Consider the following 17136-nt stretch of genomic DNA (forward strand, 5'->3'; position numbering starts at 1 on the left):
TACAGTACGCTATGTTATTACGACTGATGCTTCAGTAAACTGTGTCAACTTCACTTTTTAAAATACTTGAGTCTCAATCAACTTACGCTGTCACGTTGTGATGAGGTCATGTGAATAATGTTATGTACGACGCTGATATGCTTTTACAGGAAACGGTCAAGAGAAAACCCCTCCGCAGCTCCTCCCCGAGTGGTAAAAGGAAGGAGTTAAAGAAGGGAGAGCCGTTGGACGACACTCTGATTCTAACAGTTTTAACACGCGGAGGGAGCGACAGGTATCGAATCTTGGGACATAACCATTCATCAAGATGCGTTTACGGCTGCTGTTCACCTTGAGCGTTTTAATGGTGAGTGGGTTTATTCATGTATGGCGTAGTTAAAAAAAAAAAACGTGGATTTTGGACTGAAATGAACTCAGCTGGTTGCCTAGTTGCTCATCAGTATGTTTTACTGTACGCTGTAACTTAGACTTCTTAGCCATTCTGTTCTTCTTAAACGCTAATGTGTTTTTTGTTCGTTTAAATCACGTATATTCCGTTTAAATTTGAAATGCTAGTACCCTGCAAAGTGTTACTTTCACTTTCGATTTCCTTGCAGCATAGAATTACTCTTAACATATGGCGATGTGCGAATCCCGATATGAAAGATAACGTTATTAAGAGCAAAAATGTGAAAGAAAGACAGAAAGAAAGACATGCACCTGCTGCCTCTGGAGTTCAGAGTATGTTGAATGTTTGGGACTTTCCACACCCGTGGTCTGAGGAAGTGAACCAACCTTCCTCCCAGAGACATTAGCAGAAATCAGATGAAGACAAACTTTCTCTGATGTGTCGCGCGCTTCTTACGTTGCAGGCGATGGCCGCAGCCCAGCTGCATTGTGACCCGGTCACTCAGTATGAGAAGGATGGTCAGTGCTGCAACATGTGTAGCCCAGGTATGTCAAGACAATATTGCAATAAAAACTGCATCTATATGAGCACGTTTTCACGTTTTATCTTGCTTAAGCCCCTTATTAGTAAAGATCATTTTACAAGATCACACCTTTCACGTTCTCCAGCTTGGAATTATATCATCACCTGTTACACCCCCCACCCCCCTCAGAATGCTGCAGTTCACCATTTAAAGGGGAAGTTCGGTTTCTATTTTAAACTTGGACCTTATCTCTTGCATAGAATACGTCCATCTACTCACCGATAACAGTTTGTTGAAAGACACTATTTAGATCACTCGAGATCCGCTTATATCCATGTAATGAACACACACTATTGCACTCAGAGCACTCCATGTTGTTGTTATTGGGGGCTATCGGGGGCTTTCTACACAGCTAGTGGGATGACATCACCGACTAGCGCCGCTGCAGCATAGCTCGGTTCCTCTCTCTGCTTCTGCATCCTCCTTTACAGGAGCTGCTCATACTCAGGCTCAAAACGATAAGGACGTCCATCGTACTCAAAGTTCTCGTCCATGTCGTCAAAATCTGATATATGTTCCGCCATGTTGCACAAAACTAGCAGTAGCAAACTCTGTGTGAAGATAGCCGACCGTCACAGAGACAGGAGTAAATAAGCTGTGCTGCAGCCCACTAGACGTGTGTAGAAAGCCCCAATAAGCCTCCGATAGCCCCCAATAACAACTCCATGGCAGCTCTGAACTAACAGTATAATAGTACGCGTTCGTTCATTCATGCATTCGTCTTAAAGTATTGGTAAAATAAAGACAGATAATGTCTTATTTAGAGGCATCAGAGGTGCACGTCAATGACGTCATCCCACAAACACGAGACGTAGTGTAAAAAGCCCCCTATAGCCCCCAATAACAATATCACGGCAGCTCTGAACTAACTAACAGTGCAACAGTACTTAATTAATTCATTCGTCTTAATAAAACAAACTACAATTAATTTTGATATTACAAACTAGAAAAAAAAGATACCAGGCATGGGTATGGCAAACTTTTTTTTTTGTGGTATACAGGGGTGTGACGAGATCTCATGCAATGAGATCTCGCGAGATTAAACTCAACGATATTTCTCCTTGCGTTAAAAATCTGTCTCGTGAGATTTGTGAGCTATCCAAACTTCTATTTGTGACCTGTGGGGGCAATAATTTGCTTTTGCTACGTCTAGCCTGCCAGAACCTGAAGAAGGAGAAGGAAAAGAAGTGTCTGATATAACACGGACAATATGCAAGCATTGTATGAAAATAGTGCCGTACACCACGGCAATTTTGCGTCTTTTTCGTGAACCCAATATCGTGTCTTGTCTCATGAGCTGAGTTCACGAGACACGATTATTGGGTTCACAAGAACGAGACGAGATTTTAAGAAAACTACCATGACAAAATGTATGACTGGACCAACAGACTTATATTTAACCGAGTTGCACATGCATTTTGAAATGTTTTATTATAACTTTTTCCATGCATGATGTAAGCATGAGATTTATATGAACTTCTTCCACAAATTTAAACTAAAGTGGTGTATGGCATTATTTTCATAGAATGCTTGCATATTGTCCGTGTCTTATCAGTCATTCTACTGCCATTTATCATTTCCAAACAAACGATTTGGAAGTGGCAGGGGTATCTTCAATGGTAATACTGGTATTTCTTCCGATATTCTGGCTGCTTACTTCTTCTCCTCCTCTTCTTCGTTTCCTTCTCCTTCTTTAGGTTCTGGCAGGCTAGATGTAGCAAAGGCGCATTACTGCCCCCACAGGTCACAAATAGAAGTTTGGATAGCTCACAAATCTCAGATTTTTAACGCAAGGAGAAATATCGTCGAGTTTAATCTCGCGAGATCTCGTCACACCCCTAGATTTGAACATTTCTCAGTGGATTGATCTAAATATAAAATCTATTAGTTCATTTTTTTTATCAAGAAGATAATTGCTAGTTGCAGTTTTATAACTGGCAGATAGCTTTCTTAGTCTACCTGTCAAGACATCTTTTCATTGTACCAATAAAAATCCAAGTTTTTGTTGTACTCATTAAACAAATTTTTCATATGTATCTATAACCTAACAGCTAGTGATGATGAGATGAAGCCTCGTGAAGCACTGAAGTTTTCCATCTGAGTAGTTCAAAAATGGGCCGAAGCTTCATGGCGCTTCAGTTGCTCGACTGCGCCATCAGGTGGACAATGAATGTGAAGCAGGTGATGATTGAAATGACAACGTGGCTTCACTATGTTGTCCACCATAATAATAATAATTAATATAATTGTATTTATCATATTTAATATATATGCTATTCATTCTGTGTTCTTGTTGCTTTGCTACAAGAATTTCTCTATGGGGTTAATTAAGTATTTCTATTCTGTTTCACACAATTATTATTGTGTGCCTGCCTTATTAGGAGAAATCAGCTCAAAATGCTCCCAGACAGGAGAACATCTCTTTTTGGATGGCTCCATAACAAAAAGGCAGCTAACAATGAACAATAAGTTTGCACCTTAAGGTTCTAACTCCACACAATGTGAGGACAGATCAATTGCGTTTTGGTGACACTTATATTTCGAATTATGCGTGAAGCCTTCATGAACCGGTCACGTGGTACGGCGGTTCGCGAGGCCTTGAACGTCACCACATATGGAAGTCATCGACACACGCCTCAATACGCGCTTCACAAAATAAATCCTAAATTACTCGACACAAGCTTTGAAGCCTCAACCTGGATGGACACATCACTACTAAAAGCCATCTGGCTGTAGAATTTTAATTAATAGACAGGTATTAGAGATCTATAAACTTTCACTATAAGCCCATTTGCCACTTGTGCTTAAGGATTGTAACACTCTTCAGTAACAACTTGCTTTGCAGGGAACAAAATGCTGCCCCTCAGCACTTGTACAGATCCTACGTGTGAATCCTGTGAGAAGAACGAATATCAAGATAAATACACCAGAGACAACAAGTGTAAACTTCAGAGTTACTGTGACCCAAGTAAGAGCCTGTGACAGTTCACACAAACTTGCTCTGTTGTTGATGTTACTCATCTCTCAACTGGAGACCCTTCTTCTATCAGATAAAAACTTTGAGGCTGCAGTCCACAAGAGCACGAAGACAAAGACCACCTGCATGTGCAAACAGGGGTTCCACTGCTCCAGCAAAGACTGTATGACCTGCGTGCAAGACAGTGCCTGTGGGCCGGGATTTCAGGTTCAGTTGAAAGGTACAACATATATTTTTGATGCAGTGAACTGACATAAAGACGCCCTGCTTCTGCTTTGTTGCTGAGTGTGTTTTTAACAATCACATCTCACTTTCAGGAAATCAGATGCACGACACCGTGTGCCAGAAATGTCCACATGGTACATATTCCAATGAGAGCTCAAGTGATGGCGTTTGTAAGAAATGGACAGAGTAAGTTTTGAAACCAGAAATGCATTTCTGTATAAACATAAACAGCGACCCATATGCACACACACATCATTGTTTTAATGTCTTTGTGGCGTCGCCAATAACAAAACTCTGGTCCTTTATTGGAATGTTGTGAAATTCTTTCAGATGTAAGGCAGGACACTACCTCGAACAAAGTGGAACAGATATATCTGACAACAAATGTGGTAAGTTTTGTGTAGGCTGATGAACTGTACCGGTTTCTCACCTTTATCTCTCCTACCATCTGCAGCTGTGTGCTTAGATACTGTGTGTTGCTCAAAATGAAACTAGCTCACACATGAGATGCTATGTCTTTCTAAGTTTAGGTTGGTTTGTGGTTTTGAGTGTGAGATCAAAAGGTTTCACTCACACAGTGTTTAAGCTACATATTTGTGTCGACTCTAGAGCATTTTAATAGCTAAAGAATCGCTGTTTTTATTCAAAAAGGATGCGTTTGTTCTCATTGCCCTTCTCTTTCCTATTTTGTCCTTCCTAAATTAACAAAAAAGTATGCGGCAGACATTGAAGTTGCAGAAGTAATGCTCTTTTGTAAATGTAATATTCTTTTATGTTTTATCATAACTTCTTATGTTTCTATTTATGTATTCTTAAATTGATTACTTCAGTCATTTTCAGTTTATCTTGTATTACAAAAGAAAATTAATTTGTGTGAAACAGCTGTAAAGATCAGTGTGTGATTGTGTTTCTCTCTCTCTTGTCTTACAGTTGAAATGGAGCGGAGTCATCTAATAGTGATCTGCATCATTCCTGTCCTGCTTGCGTGCCTGATTGGATTAATATTTTACATGTGCCGAAGTATGCCGAGCTCTAAATTAGGGCTGCAACAATCGAATATTTTGGTAATCGAGTATTCTATCGAATATTCAATTGATTAATAGAGTAATCGGATAAAACATACTTTTGCTTAATTAAAGCCCAATTATAAATAAAATAGAAAACAAGACAGATCACTTAATAATAACATCCAATTTGTTTCCTTCTTAGGAAAAACTGACATTTATTTATTATACATATTATGCAGTAGTACACCAAGTAGTAAACTGTTTCAGTCAAAATGTCCAATAAAAATAGATAAAATTACTTCAAACTAAACATTTCCTGTGACACAAAATGAAATAAAAATGACTCAAATTACTTCAAACTTAACATTTTCTGAGACACAAAATTAAATGAAAATAAATAAAATTACTTCAAACTTAACATTTTCTGAGACACAAAATTAAATAAAAATAAATAAAATTACTTCAAACTTAACATTTTCTGAGACACAAATTTAGATGAAAATAAATAAAATTACTTCAAACTTAACATTTCCTGAGACACAAATTTAGATGAAAATAAATAAAATTACTTCAAACTTAACATTTTCTGAGACACAAATTTAAATAAAAATAAATAAAATTACTTCAAACTTAACATTTCCTGAGACACAAATTTAGATGAAAATAAATAAAATTACTTCAAACTTAACATTTCCTGAGACACAAAATTAAATAAAAATAAATAAAATTACTTCAAACTTAACATTTCCTGAGACACAAATTTAGATGAAAATAAATAAAATTGTTTCCCACTTATTTTTTCTAAGTATCAAAAAGGTGATCTCAAAGGTGATCAAAATTAAAATAAGAAATACAGATTCTTAAACACTGCCTTTATGTGCAACTTCACATTCAGAATCAGAGCCAATACCTTTCATCAGAAATGTGGACCGGGACTTGGAACAAGAGTCTTACACACCCTTTACAGTCTTTCTTGACTTGTGTGTGCAAGCCATTAAGAGCATGTGGTTGCTCTGCACCGTTGCAGTGAAGGAAGGTGAGCATATCTACATGCTCAGGGCTGAGGCTTACCCTCTTCTTTCAAGCAATGTTACCTGCTGCTGAAAACAAACACTCTGATTGGGGTGGATGTGGCCGGAATACAACATTTAACAGCTGCTCCTCCTCTTGTTCTTCATGACTGGTGGTGGAGTCCGAGTCAAGGAACGATGTGGTCATCTTGCCACCATATGCTGCTGTGGTGGATGCTCCATTTCCACTTGCAGTAATTGCCGTGGTTTGTGCGGTGCTTTTGACCTTGAATGCTTAGTCAGCAGGCAAGAACTTCAGTTTTTGAAACCTGGGATCCAGAGCAGTAGCAAGCAAGGTGATGTTTGGAGATTCAGGTTTGAACTCTGTTAAGTCTTTCCATCTTTCTGTGATCTGTTCTGTCGCATGGGCCTGGAATGACTTCACAGGTGGCAACTCAAGATCTGGATTCGGTAGTTTCTTCTTAATTTTATGCACAATATGTGGAAGTGCAGACAGTGTTACATATTGTTGTTCACTCATAAACACTGTGGCAGAGTTAAAGGGCTCAAGGACCTGGTTCAGCTCCTCAATCAGGCTCCACTGATCAGTCTTGAGATCCAGGTAGTGTTTCCCTCTCTGGGTCACTGCTGTGTGAGACAGTGTAGCAGTCACTGGCCATCTCTGTTCTTGCAGCCTGGAAAACATGACATAGGTGCTGTTCCAGCGTGTGCAGACATCTTGCATCAGTAAATTCTTCTTGGTACCCATTTGCTTCTGCTTGACCCTCAACTTTGTGCATGCCAGTTCACTCTACTTAAAGTGTTCAACGAGGCTTCTTGCAGCAGCCACACACTTGGAGATAGCCTGTTGGCTTTTCAGAGTTTTGCACTACCAAGTTGAGGGTGTTTCCTGCACATTTCACCGATGCCCATCCATGCTTTTCATGCAAAATCTTTGCTGCTGTTACGACATTAGCACCATTGTCATGGACGACGTCCTTGATTTTCTCGGGTGGAATCTGTTTTGTCCAGATATCAGTTGTGAGTGCCATGCTGTCAGTCTCTTGCAGGGCTTTCTTCATCTCCTCTTTGATGTCGTCATACTTTTTGTGCAACTGTTTTATGAATGTTCTTGATGGAAGTTCATAATTGGGATGGAAAGTGGAAATCATCGCCCTAAACCCGCCAACCTCCACCAGCTCAGCGGACACATGCTGTGACCAGCATATTTAGAATGTTGTCTGTCAGTACAGCTGCTTGTGCAGGGGTGCAGGCTGGGGCTTTTAGCAGAAACTTTGGGTGTCCATAAGACGCTGTGATGATTTACTGAAAAAGAGTGTGAATAATAATTACTTAATAGATATTTTAAAAGCTAAATGTATTAATCCTACAATAAGTACTTAGTACAATAATACTTAGCCTGTAATGTAAGAACGTTATGTCATGCTAAAAAGAATCCGTGCCAAACGTGAGCTTTAAATATAATTAAACGAGGCTTCGAGGCAGAGGAAATTCCTTTATCATTGTAATCGAGTTACTCGAGGAATCGTTGCAGCCCTACTCTAAATATTATCGATATGTTTCCGGTATTAGTAATCATAGGATGTACTCAAGTTGTGTGTTTTCTTCCTTTGTGTGTTAGATAAATCGACATACGTGAAAGGAACATCACAGGTAAATGTGAATTTGTCTTCATTTGCATAATATAAACAATGTAGGTCGTTTCTACAAAGCTCCGTAATCAACCAGGGACACCTTGTCTATCGGATGCATTTACAAAATCAAAAATGCACCTCTCTTGTGACATCTAATAGTTTTCAAACTAAATTCATTTCACAGCTTTGCTATGAAATGTTGCAGCTGAAAATTGACATACGATTCAGACACATTAATTTGCCAGATTAAGGGGCTTTACACGATGAGTCATAAATGCACTCTCCACTGGTATCAATAACAGCCATAATATGCCTACCTATGGAGCAGCATTGGGCGCATTCCCACCGTAGGAACCTTTTGCAGTTCCTATAACCTTTTCAGGAATAGGGACGTTTTTTTTCGCGCTTTAGGACATACAGGAACTAGGGACCACAGCCCTCTGTTCCTAGAACCATTTTAGTTCCTTCTCCAAGGCAGGGTCTTTTCTGGGTTCCATAGGAACACGTATGACGTAGGTGTTTGGTGGCTGGTAGCTCCGCCCCTTGTCTGAAACGTTTACTCATACGACACGGACACAACCGGCGCATGTTTAATAAGTTAAACTTAGATGTCATCTCCTTTGTCTGCAGCGCTCTGCTCTCCTTCTTTCCTTCATGAAACAAAGAGTATCGCCTGCTGCTCGATTCTTCGTCTCCTGACTCTCGCTGTGTGTGGCGCTAAAGTAACACGTCTGTTGCAGACGGTTGCATCACATCAGTCCCTATCAAGGTCCCCGACTCATGTGCAAATGCAAAATGAAACAGTTCTCCTGGGGAAGGACAGTTCTTAGAACTGAGCTCAAGGTGGACAGTCCTTAGAACTGCGTTCTTAGAACTCGCTGTCCGAATGCGACTATTGTCTTAGAGATAGAGCTGACTTTCCAAAAGCTTTGGCCACAGTCTTACACTCCTGCTCTGTAACCAGTGGTTGCTTTTTGATAGAGTAAGGTCTGGACTTCTGGTTGGTCATGAAAAAATGATTTTTTTTAATCATGTGATATTCCTAGTAGAGCCAAACAACTTGTGTTCGGTTATTGTCCTAAATGAACACGGTTTCCAATGTGCTGAAAGGTTAAGTTACCAAATACTCTTCACCAGCATTTCATTGCGATACCTCTACGTTAAGATATTCTTAAGTACTTTGAAAGTCAACGTGATCAGCAAGTTGCATGAAGTAAAGTTTAGAAAGGTTTCATTTTTGGTCGCTTTACCACACGATTCAATCATACCTTCAGCATAGCTTCATAATAAGTGTAGATTTGTCAGTGGTATTTGTCATGTCTAAGTACAACAATAAAAGTCAGGAAAATGTTTTCCCTGAAACATCACAACCGCTTCTTTAAGAAGCTTCAAAACATTGTCTACAGCTACAAGATCATTTTTAATCACAGGTGTATTCGTATCCATCAGAACATTTCTGAAAGCATCTCCCAGAAGGATTAATGTGATTGTGTTTGATATTATTTCATTTCTGATCTAACCTTGTTTTGCTTTCACAGGACTGCGTTGAAAGTCTGACTACAGAAGATGAGATGCAGAGAGAAGCCATACAGGAGCTAAGGACACCAGTGGAAAACGAGGATGAGTTGAGCGTGCCGGAGATGTCCACAGAAGACCATGGAATAACTGAAAATGGAAACTGTGTGGCTCAGGAACTTGGGAAAGTGGAAGTTCTCTCTCGTCAGGAGTCACAGACACAGACACAGGGATTCTATATAGTGTGACCTGTTGTGGGCAACACTGTGGTGTGGTACTTGGCCCTGTTGCCTCACTGTAAGACAATTCAGTGTGGGTTTTCTCCAGGTCATTTTCTTTCGCCCACTGTTCCAAAACATGTACATTTGATCAATTAGAGTTTTAAGATTGACCATAGATGTAACTGAAATTGTGTATGGCTTGTCTTGTTGTTAGGCTTTGTTAATCCCTGTTGAGAAATGGTGATCAGTCCAGGGTGTACCCCACTCTCGCCCTGTGCTGGAGAATGTCCCAGCTCCCCTGCAACTCTGAACAGGATATTGAAAATGAATTGATGATTGTTACCGCTGTGTCATATTTCTTTCATACAGATATTTCAAACCTTAAAATGTATATATTAAACCCCAGTGTAAATGTAAATGTAAATTGTGCTGAAACTATGTTGTATAGCATTGTAAGAAGGCAGTGTGATACGCTAAGAGACGCAAATGTATTATCATGGTAGGTTTTTTTTTTAAGGTTTTTAACTAGGTTGCATTTTAATGTGGTATTTTGATGTAATCATTATTAACCTGCCTTCTATTTTTTACTTGCACATAATACAACAGCGTGTTATTATGCATTGAAACTGAAATCTTTTTTCAAACGGTGGTGACATCAGGCCTCACTCAAACCTCATGGGGATTGTTTCCAGAATGCTTTGGTTTATGCGACAGAAAAGTCATGCTTTCAGTTTGGCTCCACTTGCATCTGCTGTGTTCCAGCTGTGTTCCTTGAATGATAAATTAGTTCCAACAAAATTAGCCAAATCAGCTATTTGTAGTTACTGTTACTGTCACCACGTAGCTTCAGACGAACTTCGGGGGAAATTTCACCACGTATGTGTGGATGTAAAACGCCTTTTCGTTTTGTCGTTGAAAGGATTTTTAAAAAATCTTTGTCTCACATGCGCCTGCCAATGTCAGTCTCACCTTCTATGGGGCATTTACTTCGTTTGTAGGGACTACGGACAACCTTAGAGGGGCGCCAGAGTTTCAAAGTGGACTTTGTGAAGTGAAGCAGCAAATATGCTGTATAAAGAAAAAGTCCAAACCAATATGTAGGTAGACTAGTTTTATCAACAGCAACATTTTTTCCAATTTCATGTTAAGATATTGTATTGAAATTGCATTTGTTTTGAGAAGAGAGGCTCGGATCGAAGCTAATCTGTTCTTGTTCTGGTTGGTAAGGATTTGTATGGAAGTGAGAACAAGACCCTTTCGCCTCTGCTTTGTTATCATTCACGGACTAAAGGCCCTTTGAATTTACCATGAAACCACTGTGATTTACAGTGAAGCATTATAGCAACTTCTCAAGGAGTCTAACACGTATACCGATCTTTAGAAAAAAATGGTATTTCATACTTAAGGGGAAAATGTGGCCTGTACTTGGATTCACACAAGAATGTGGAGACTAACCAGTTTTTAGTTTGAGGTTTAATGGCAGGGATTACTCAGCAAGGGCACCTTAAACCCGCTGTGAAGGTCTGAACAGACTTGGGTTTGATATGCAGATAAACTAATGACCAACTTCTGTGCCTCTGTTACAGCTTTAACTTTGATTCCACGTGTGTGTAAGGTGTTGCCAAAGCTAAATGCATGCAAGTTGAGCACAAATGTCGCTTTAAGTCAAAGTTTATTTTATCAAAATACTTTTTTGTGGAAAGACAAAGGAAACATAATTTACATCTTGCTGGTGGAAAAATACATCTAGGTTTATTTACAATAACACAACTTGCTTTGGTTTCACAACGGATTTTCATGTCATTGCAAACTTTAGGGGTCCGTGAGGTTTGGAGGTATAAAGTGCAAACATTGTGGAGAATAAAAAGTCCTTCGTTTGTGTCCACATTGCCCGTTCAGACTATTTCGCGATTTGTGTAATAGGCTGGAAGAAAGAGTCCGTTTCGTGACGCCCAGTCTGCCCACAGCCTCCCGGTGGGGTGGTAGATACTGTCCACAGGTTTCTTCACAGTCTCTGAAGTGGCGGTTTCTGCCAAAGACCAGATTTTGGGTTTCTGACTCACGATGTTGTCTTTACTTTCCAAAGCCGAGGGCGTGTGGTCAGAGTCACTGTTTTCAACTCTGTTGACGACTCCATGCCCTCTGTCGTCCTGTTCGCTGCTGTGCCGCGGAGGAATCTCCAAGCGCGAATCTACAGGTGCGCAGCTCTCCAGTTCTCTCCTTACCGGCCCGTCGGCGTCTGCGCGGCCACTTTGAGGCTCTGCCTCTTCTCGCTTATCTATATGACATTTCTGCAAAGGGCCCTCTTCTTCGTCGCTCTCTCCCTCCTGATCCTCGTCCTCCTCGTCTGATTTCCCCTTCGACGCCCAGCTGACCCTGTTCTCCTTCTTCAGACGTCGCCTTGCGTTTGCGAACCAAGTGGAGACCTGCGTCAGGCTCATTTTGGTGATGATAGCAAGCATGATTTTCTCGCCCTTTGTTGGGTATGGGTTCTTCAGGTGCTCGTTCAGCCAGGCCTTCAGCGCGCCGGTGCTCTCTCGGGTGGCCACTTTGGCGACCCTGGCGGGATCCTCAGCGGGTCCCGAACGGTAGGGCGGGTAGAAAGCACCCCCGCGAGCCAAGAGAGCGTGGTGGTAGGAAGAGGTGGCCTTCAAATCGAAAGCATTGCTCTGGGAGATTTAAAACAAGGAACATGAGCATGTGCACAGTTTGACAAGCCCATTTAACTTTAGTGGATGGTGACAGTAATTGCCTGTTCAGATTAGGGAAATAATCTAAAAAAAAAAAAAATCGAACTCAGCAACAGATTAGTTTGTTTTGTGAACGATCAACTCACCATATGTGCGATATGTCTGTGGTGTGGATAAGGGATAAAGTTGTATCCTTGTAGTCCTGAGTATGTTATGGGAACCCCAGATGCCATCGCCGCCAGATGCTGTTCCTGCTGCTGCTGTTGGACACCCGGTGGGTATCCCAGCACCGGGATCTGATATCCAGTTGGCATGCTGATGTTCCTCTCCAAGAAGAAGTTACCAAATCCAGTTTGTGATGCGGGCATCTTTCCTGCGTCCCAGGATATTCAGGTCTGAGGGGCAATCCAGCCTCCCAGATCTATTTATATACACCAGCTGCCAGCGTGTGTGTGCGCAGGGGGGAGAAGAGGGGGAGGAGGTCCTCTGGTAGTGACTGACATCTACGTTCAAAAGACCTACAGCTTTCACTGGCAACAAATCCCATCAAAGACGCTCTCCGCTGTTCCTTTTAGTGTTTGTCATGGAGAGGCTAAATATGTGCGTCTTATCGCGTCGCGGTGATCTCTGGAGAGAATCGAACTTTCAATTCAAATGCAACAGCCTTCTTAGGAGAAGTGGAGAAAGACTCCTAGTTGATCGTCTTCTAGACACAAACCGCCTTTCTGCTCTATAAACGCAGAGTAAAACATCTTAAAGCTCATAAACTGCAGGCGATAGATCTAAAAGTTGAAGTTTGGAGACATGTACAGGAATTCTTCACACTTATATTTTCATGTTTTCATTGGGTTTCTCGGCCGTTTGATGTAATTTTTATGACTATTTCAACACTTCCCATGTCTCGCACTAATCGGTGGAGATTCAGTTGACAACATCCCGCTAGTTTCTGCTGCCGTTTCTGACACTTCAGCACCTCCATGTGTGTCAATTGAATTAATCAACGAAACGGTATCAAATTAGGCAAATAAGGAAGAAATACTTTTATGCGCGCGTAAAAGTTCCAGAGGGAACCACTGGAACCGGAGCTCTTGCAGTTTTTTTTACTATACCAGAATGAGAGCCGTGCCTCCAAATGATGTATTGTACGGACCACAACAAACTGCCCTCCACAGATTGATGGCATAGTTTTCAACGTTTCAATGGCCCTAATTAAACGAGGTTAAGTGAAACAGGTGTTGACTAATGTAAATGATAATTGTGAGATAACAGATGCTAATGTGTCAGTGTGTGTATCTCAGAGATAACAGCGGAAGATTACCCCCCCCCCCCCCCCCCCCACACCCAAAAAAAAAAAAAAAAGAGCCACAGAAATCAGTGTTTTTGTTCAAAGGGGCACAGCTCTCTTATTTTGGCTGCTTTATTAACAGTATTAGTAGTAGTGTTGGTTGTGTTATTCGCAGCGCTTTGATGTCGCAGCCAGAGCTGCAGAGATTTTTTTTTTTCAATTTACAGAACTCGCCATCCTCTCATTTTGTTGATAATCCACAAATACATCGAACTGTTTCTTGTTTCTTTTCTTGTTTTTTAACTTTGGTTTTAAGTAAAAAAAAAAAAAATTACACATTTTAACTCCTTGTACTTAACATTTACAAATATGAAAAATATTTCTGAATACATGTCCATATGATGTTTGATTTAATAAACCTAAGAAGAACTTTCCAATCCATTTCTAACATGTAGGCGACAAACATATCAAACTCACGTTTTACATAGGTATTTTACTTCTTTTTTTACTTCGGTTAAGAATGGGTTAAATTAGGAAATATAATAGAAACGAGAGAAGAAAAAACTGTACAAATGAATGCATTTATTGCCTTGTTGCAGAAAACTAACAGTTTTCTAAGGTACAGTTGGGTAATATACAAAAATCCTGTAATTAATCAAAGATAAAATAAAGGAAACACATCTTTTTTACTTTAATGCACATTGTCAGCCCGTTTGAAATGCAGACCTGTGAATGCATCATCTAAAAAAAAATCCTCAAAGTTAGAAATGTTTGATATTACCTTTGATGTCGAGAAATTTCAGAAACTATCAGATTACAGTTTACAATCAAACAATAGTTTTATTGGAAGTTTCTGTTTCTGTTGCTCTTTGACTGCATTTCATGTCACAGGCAAAGATGAGTCTTTGTAATCCAACACATTCATTTACAACTATACGTCTGTAATATACACTACCACGAGATAAAACCCACTGTGTAGTGGAACTGTGTAATGTTCTCAATTCATTTTGAACTACAAAGGAAATTATACACAGGAAAGTTAAAGAGATTAGGAGGTGAGCCTTCTGGATGCCATTTTTTCTTTTTTTCTTTCAACTCTAAACTAAACAACTTTAGCACTGATTGTACTGTAACTGATTTGGAATCTGAAGAGATGTGTAAAAAAGTATTAATCATTTTACAGCAAAAAATGTGTCAGTTGAATGAAAAAGTATTCCAGTGATTATCAAAGAGAGTACTGTTGTATGTGTTCAGTATCATTTCAGAGACTGTGAAAGGAATGTGGCAAAAAAACTGAAACTGTTACACAGAAAAATTGGTATTTTAAATTTTCTCTAATTTTCATGCAATAATTGTGACTCTTGACCAAGTTTCAGCTTCTCATAATGCAGCATGTGCTGTTTTTCTTTGTGATATAACAATTATTGATTAATGAAAAATATAGGTTTGATAGTTTGTGTTTTTGGTATGAGGCTTCATGGAGAAAGAGCTGCTGTTGTACCAACAGAAACCAAAAAGCAGGGAAGGCGGAGGGGAAAGAGGAATTTATTTGGGTGGGGTCTACATAGCCTAAAGCAAATTTGTACAAGAACAACAATGGGTCAACTAGAGAGTAAAGAGAAGAAGGCTTATGGCATCGGTAGTCTACATCTCCCAACACAAACAGCTCAGGGCTGCAGCTTTTGTCCTGCTTGTAGAACTTCTTTCATTCTCTTCCTCTTTTGGCAGCTTGGCTACAATGCAGGTGTTGGTTCTGCTCTGACAGGTTTAGGTTGCACTGTTTGTTGTTAGGATGTCAGTCGTTTACAGGAGAGAAATGTAACCAAATGGAGCATGGTTGTCCTGTACCTAAAGAGATAATACGAGATAGCAAAGAGGATGAAATTATCTTCATCTCTGATAACACCTGAGCTGCTGTTCTGTGCTGAAACAGTGCCCTCTGTCCCCATTTATGTACAAATCCAGTGCTTATTCCACATTATGACACACTAAGAAGAAGGTGTTAGTTCTGGAATAAAAGCAGAATGACAGTGCAGTGCAAGTGGTGACAAGCAGGTCAGGACAATAGCTTTGAGTGTGACTTCAATTAAAGAACATCCCCAACCTACAAGCTGACAAAAGGGACGAAACAAGCACTTAGAATAGCTCAGAGGAAGGTGTGAACGAGACAACAAAAGCCAGAAGAGAATCAGCAGTCTTTAACACCTATTACTTGTTAGTTTATTTTTGCTGGATTGACAAAGGCTCATGAAACTGAACTAGACAGGATGGAATTTTATCACAGGAAAGTATTGATCAATAAAAAGTCAAATGAGATCAAAAGTGTGTAGATTAAAAAAAGAATAAAAAAATGTAATTATTAACTAAGTTCAAATTTAGGAGGACAACTATTGACAACGATTATATGTTGGTCTCCAACCAGCTCCCGTATTCCTCCTTAATGGGATTTGCCTGGGACACCAACACAAATGGGAGATGTAAGCCAAGTGTGAATGTTATCAAGCTCTCCCACCTCTTTACTATTTGACCCCCTCTTCTCAGAAACCCTTCCAGTCTTTGTGCTTTGTCATTACTCTTATCAGGGCCACTCTATCATTCTTTCAAAATAGTAGTGGCGCTAAAACCGCTTGCAAATGTAAGTATGTCTTTGTTTAAGGCCGGGCAGTGGCCAGCCTCCCAGCTCCCTCCTGGGTGCAACCTGATTGACGGCCCTCTGCTGGGTGAGTGACAGGCGGCGTTGGTCAGACTGTGATGGCCGGTGTGACAGCTGCTGCTGGTAACTCCATGTGTAGGGCCCTGGTGGGTGGGTGCTGGGACCCCAGGATCCCCCAGCCAGAGGCCTGGGCCAGTTTACTGGAGCCTGGTCAGAACAGTTCCCCCAGTGTGTTCGTTGTTGCAGATCTGCTTGTTAGCTCACTGCAGCCTATTTATCCACCTCAGCTGCAGGTTTCTGCTGCAAATATGTGCAATTTAAGAGGCAGATATGTTTTAATTTACTATACGTAGCCTGTTTTTATGATGAAGTTTATTGCAAAAAATTTTACTGTGTTCGTTTTTTCACTTTTTAGGATTGGCATCTCTCTGTGGGGTGTTCCCTCAAATCAGCATAAGCATTAGCATATGTAGGGCAGATGTTTTTAGTGCAGTAGCAGCTTTAATCAAGAGTAAAAAGACAAATTCAAATGAAAAAGGCTTTCTCTTTCTTTCTTTTTTATAAGAATACATATCCTATCAAGCATTTATTTTTGACTGAATGCAAAGATTTTATGAACAGGTAATGACATCAAACTTTGCTGATGAGGACATTTTTGTTTTTTTGTTTTGTTTTTAAGTTTGACTTTTTCATCTTTCCTGACAATTACAGGAACACATTAAGAAACATTTATATCTGATTCCAACTGTGGTGTCAGTGCTATTAATGAATTTATTAAAAAGATGTCCTACCCCTTCTACAAATTAGGTTTGACTTTACTAGCATGTGGTGTATGTTTGTTTGTTCATTAAGATTCCCATTAGCTTTTGTATAGCAGCAGCCTCCTTAGTCTAGTTATGTGATGGAAATGCAAAAAACATATGCGGA

At 40.1% G+C, this 17136-nt stretch overlaps 2 protein-coding genes across 3 annotated transcripts; one reads left to right on the top strand and one right to left on the bottom strand.

The window, feature by feature from the left end:
* The first annotated feature begins 182 nt into the window (after positions 1–182).
* On the top strand, positions 183–10380 carry cd40 (CD40 molecule, TNF receptor superfamily member 5). 2 transcript variants are annotated; one of them, XM_072366837.1, is made up of 9 exons: positions 184–346; positions 852–933; positions 3817–3939; positions 4022–4168; positions 4266–4359; positions 4504–4562; positions 5104–5193; positions 7833–7864; positions 9384–10380. In XM_072366837.1, the coding sequence occupies exons 1-9, from the start codon at positions 308–310 to the stop codon at positions 9606–9608; spliced, it is 891 nt and encodes a 296-aa protein (XP_072222938.1). In that variant the 5' UTR covers positions 184–307; the 3' UTR covers positions 9609–10380. The 2 variants fall into 2 exon arrangements, with proteins under 2 accessions (XP_072222937.1, XP_072222938.1); XM_072366836.1 differs by lacking the exon at positions 7833–7864 and having other exon boundaries at positions 183–346; positions 5104–5237.
* An 862-nt stretch (positions 10381–11242) lies between these two features.
* irx7 (iroquois homeobox 7) lies at positions 11243–12650 on the bottom strand. Its single transcript, XM_072367126.1, has 2 exons — positions 12418–12650; positions 11243–12250 (listed from the first exon to the last, which is right to left on the bottom strand). Exons 1-2 carry the CDS (start codon positions 12637–12639, stop codon positions 11477–11479), a joined length of 996 nt encoding a protein of 331 aa, XP_072223227.1. The 5' UTR covers positions 12640–12650; the 3' UTR covers positions 11243–11476.
* Between the last annotated feature and the right edge of the window lie 4486 nt (positions 12651–17136).

This window comes from Leuresthes tenuis, unplaced genomic scaffold (genome assembly GCF_036924035.1).
Source record: "Leuresthes tenuis unplaced genomic scaffold, fLeuTen1.0.hap1 SCAF_16, whole genome shotgun sequence".
NCBI classification, from domain to species: domain Eukaryota; kingdom Metazoa; phylum Chordata; class Actinopteri; order Atheriniformes; family Atherinopsidae; genus Leuresthes; species Leuresthes tenuis.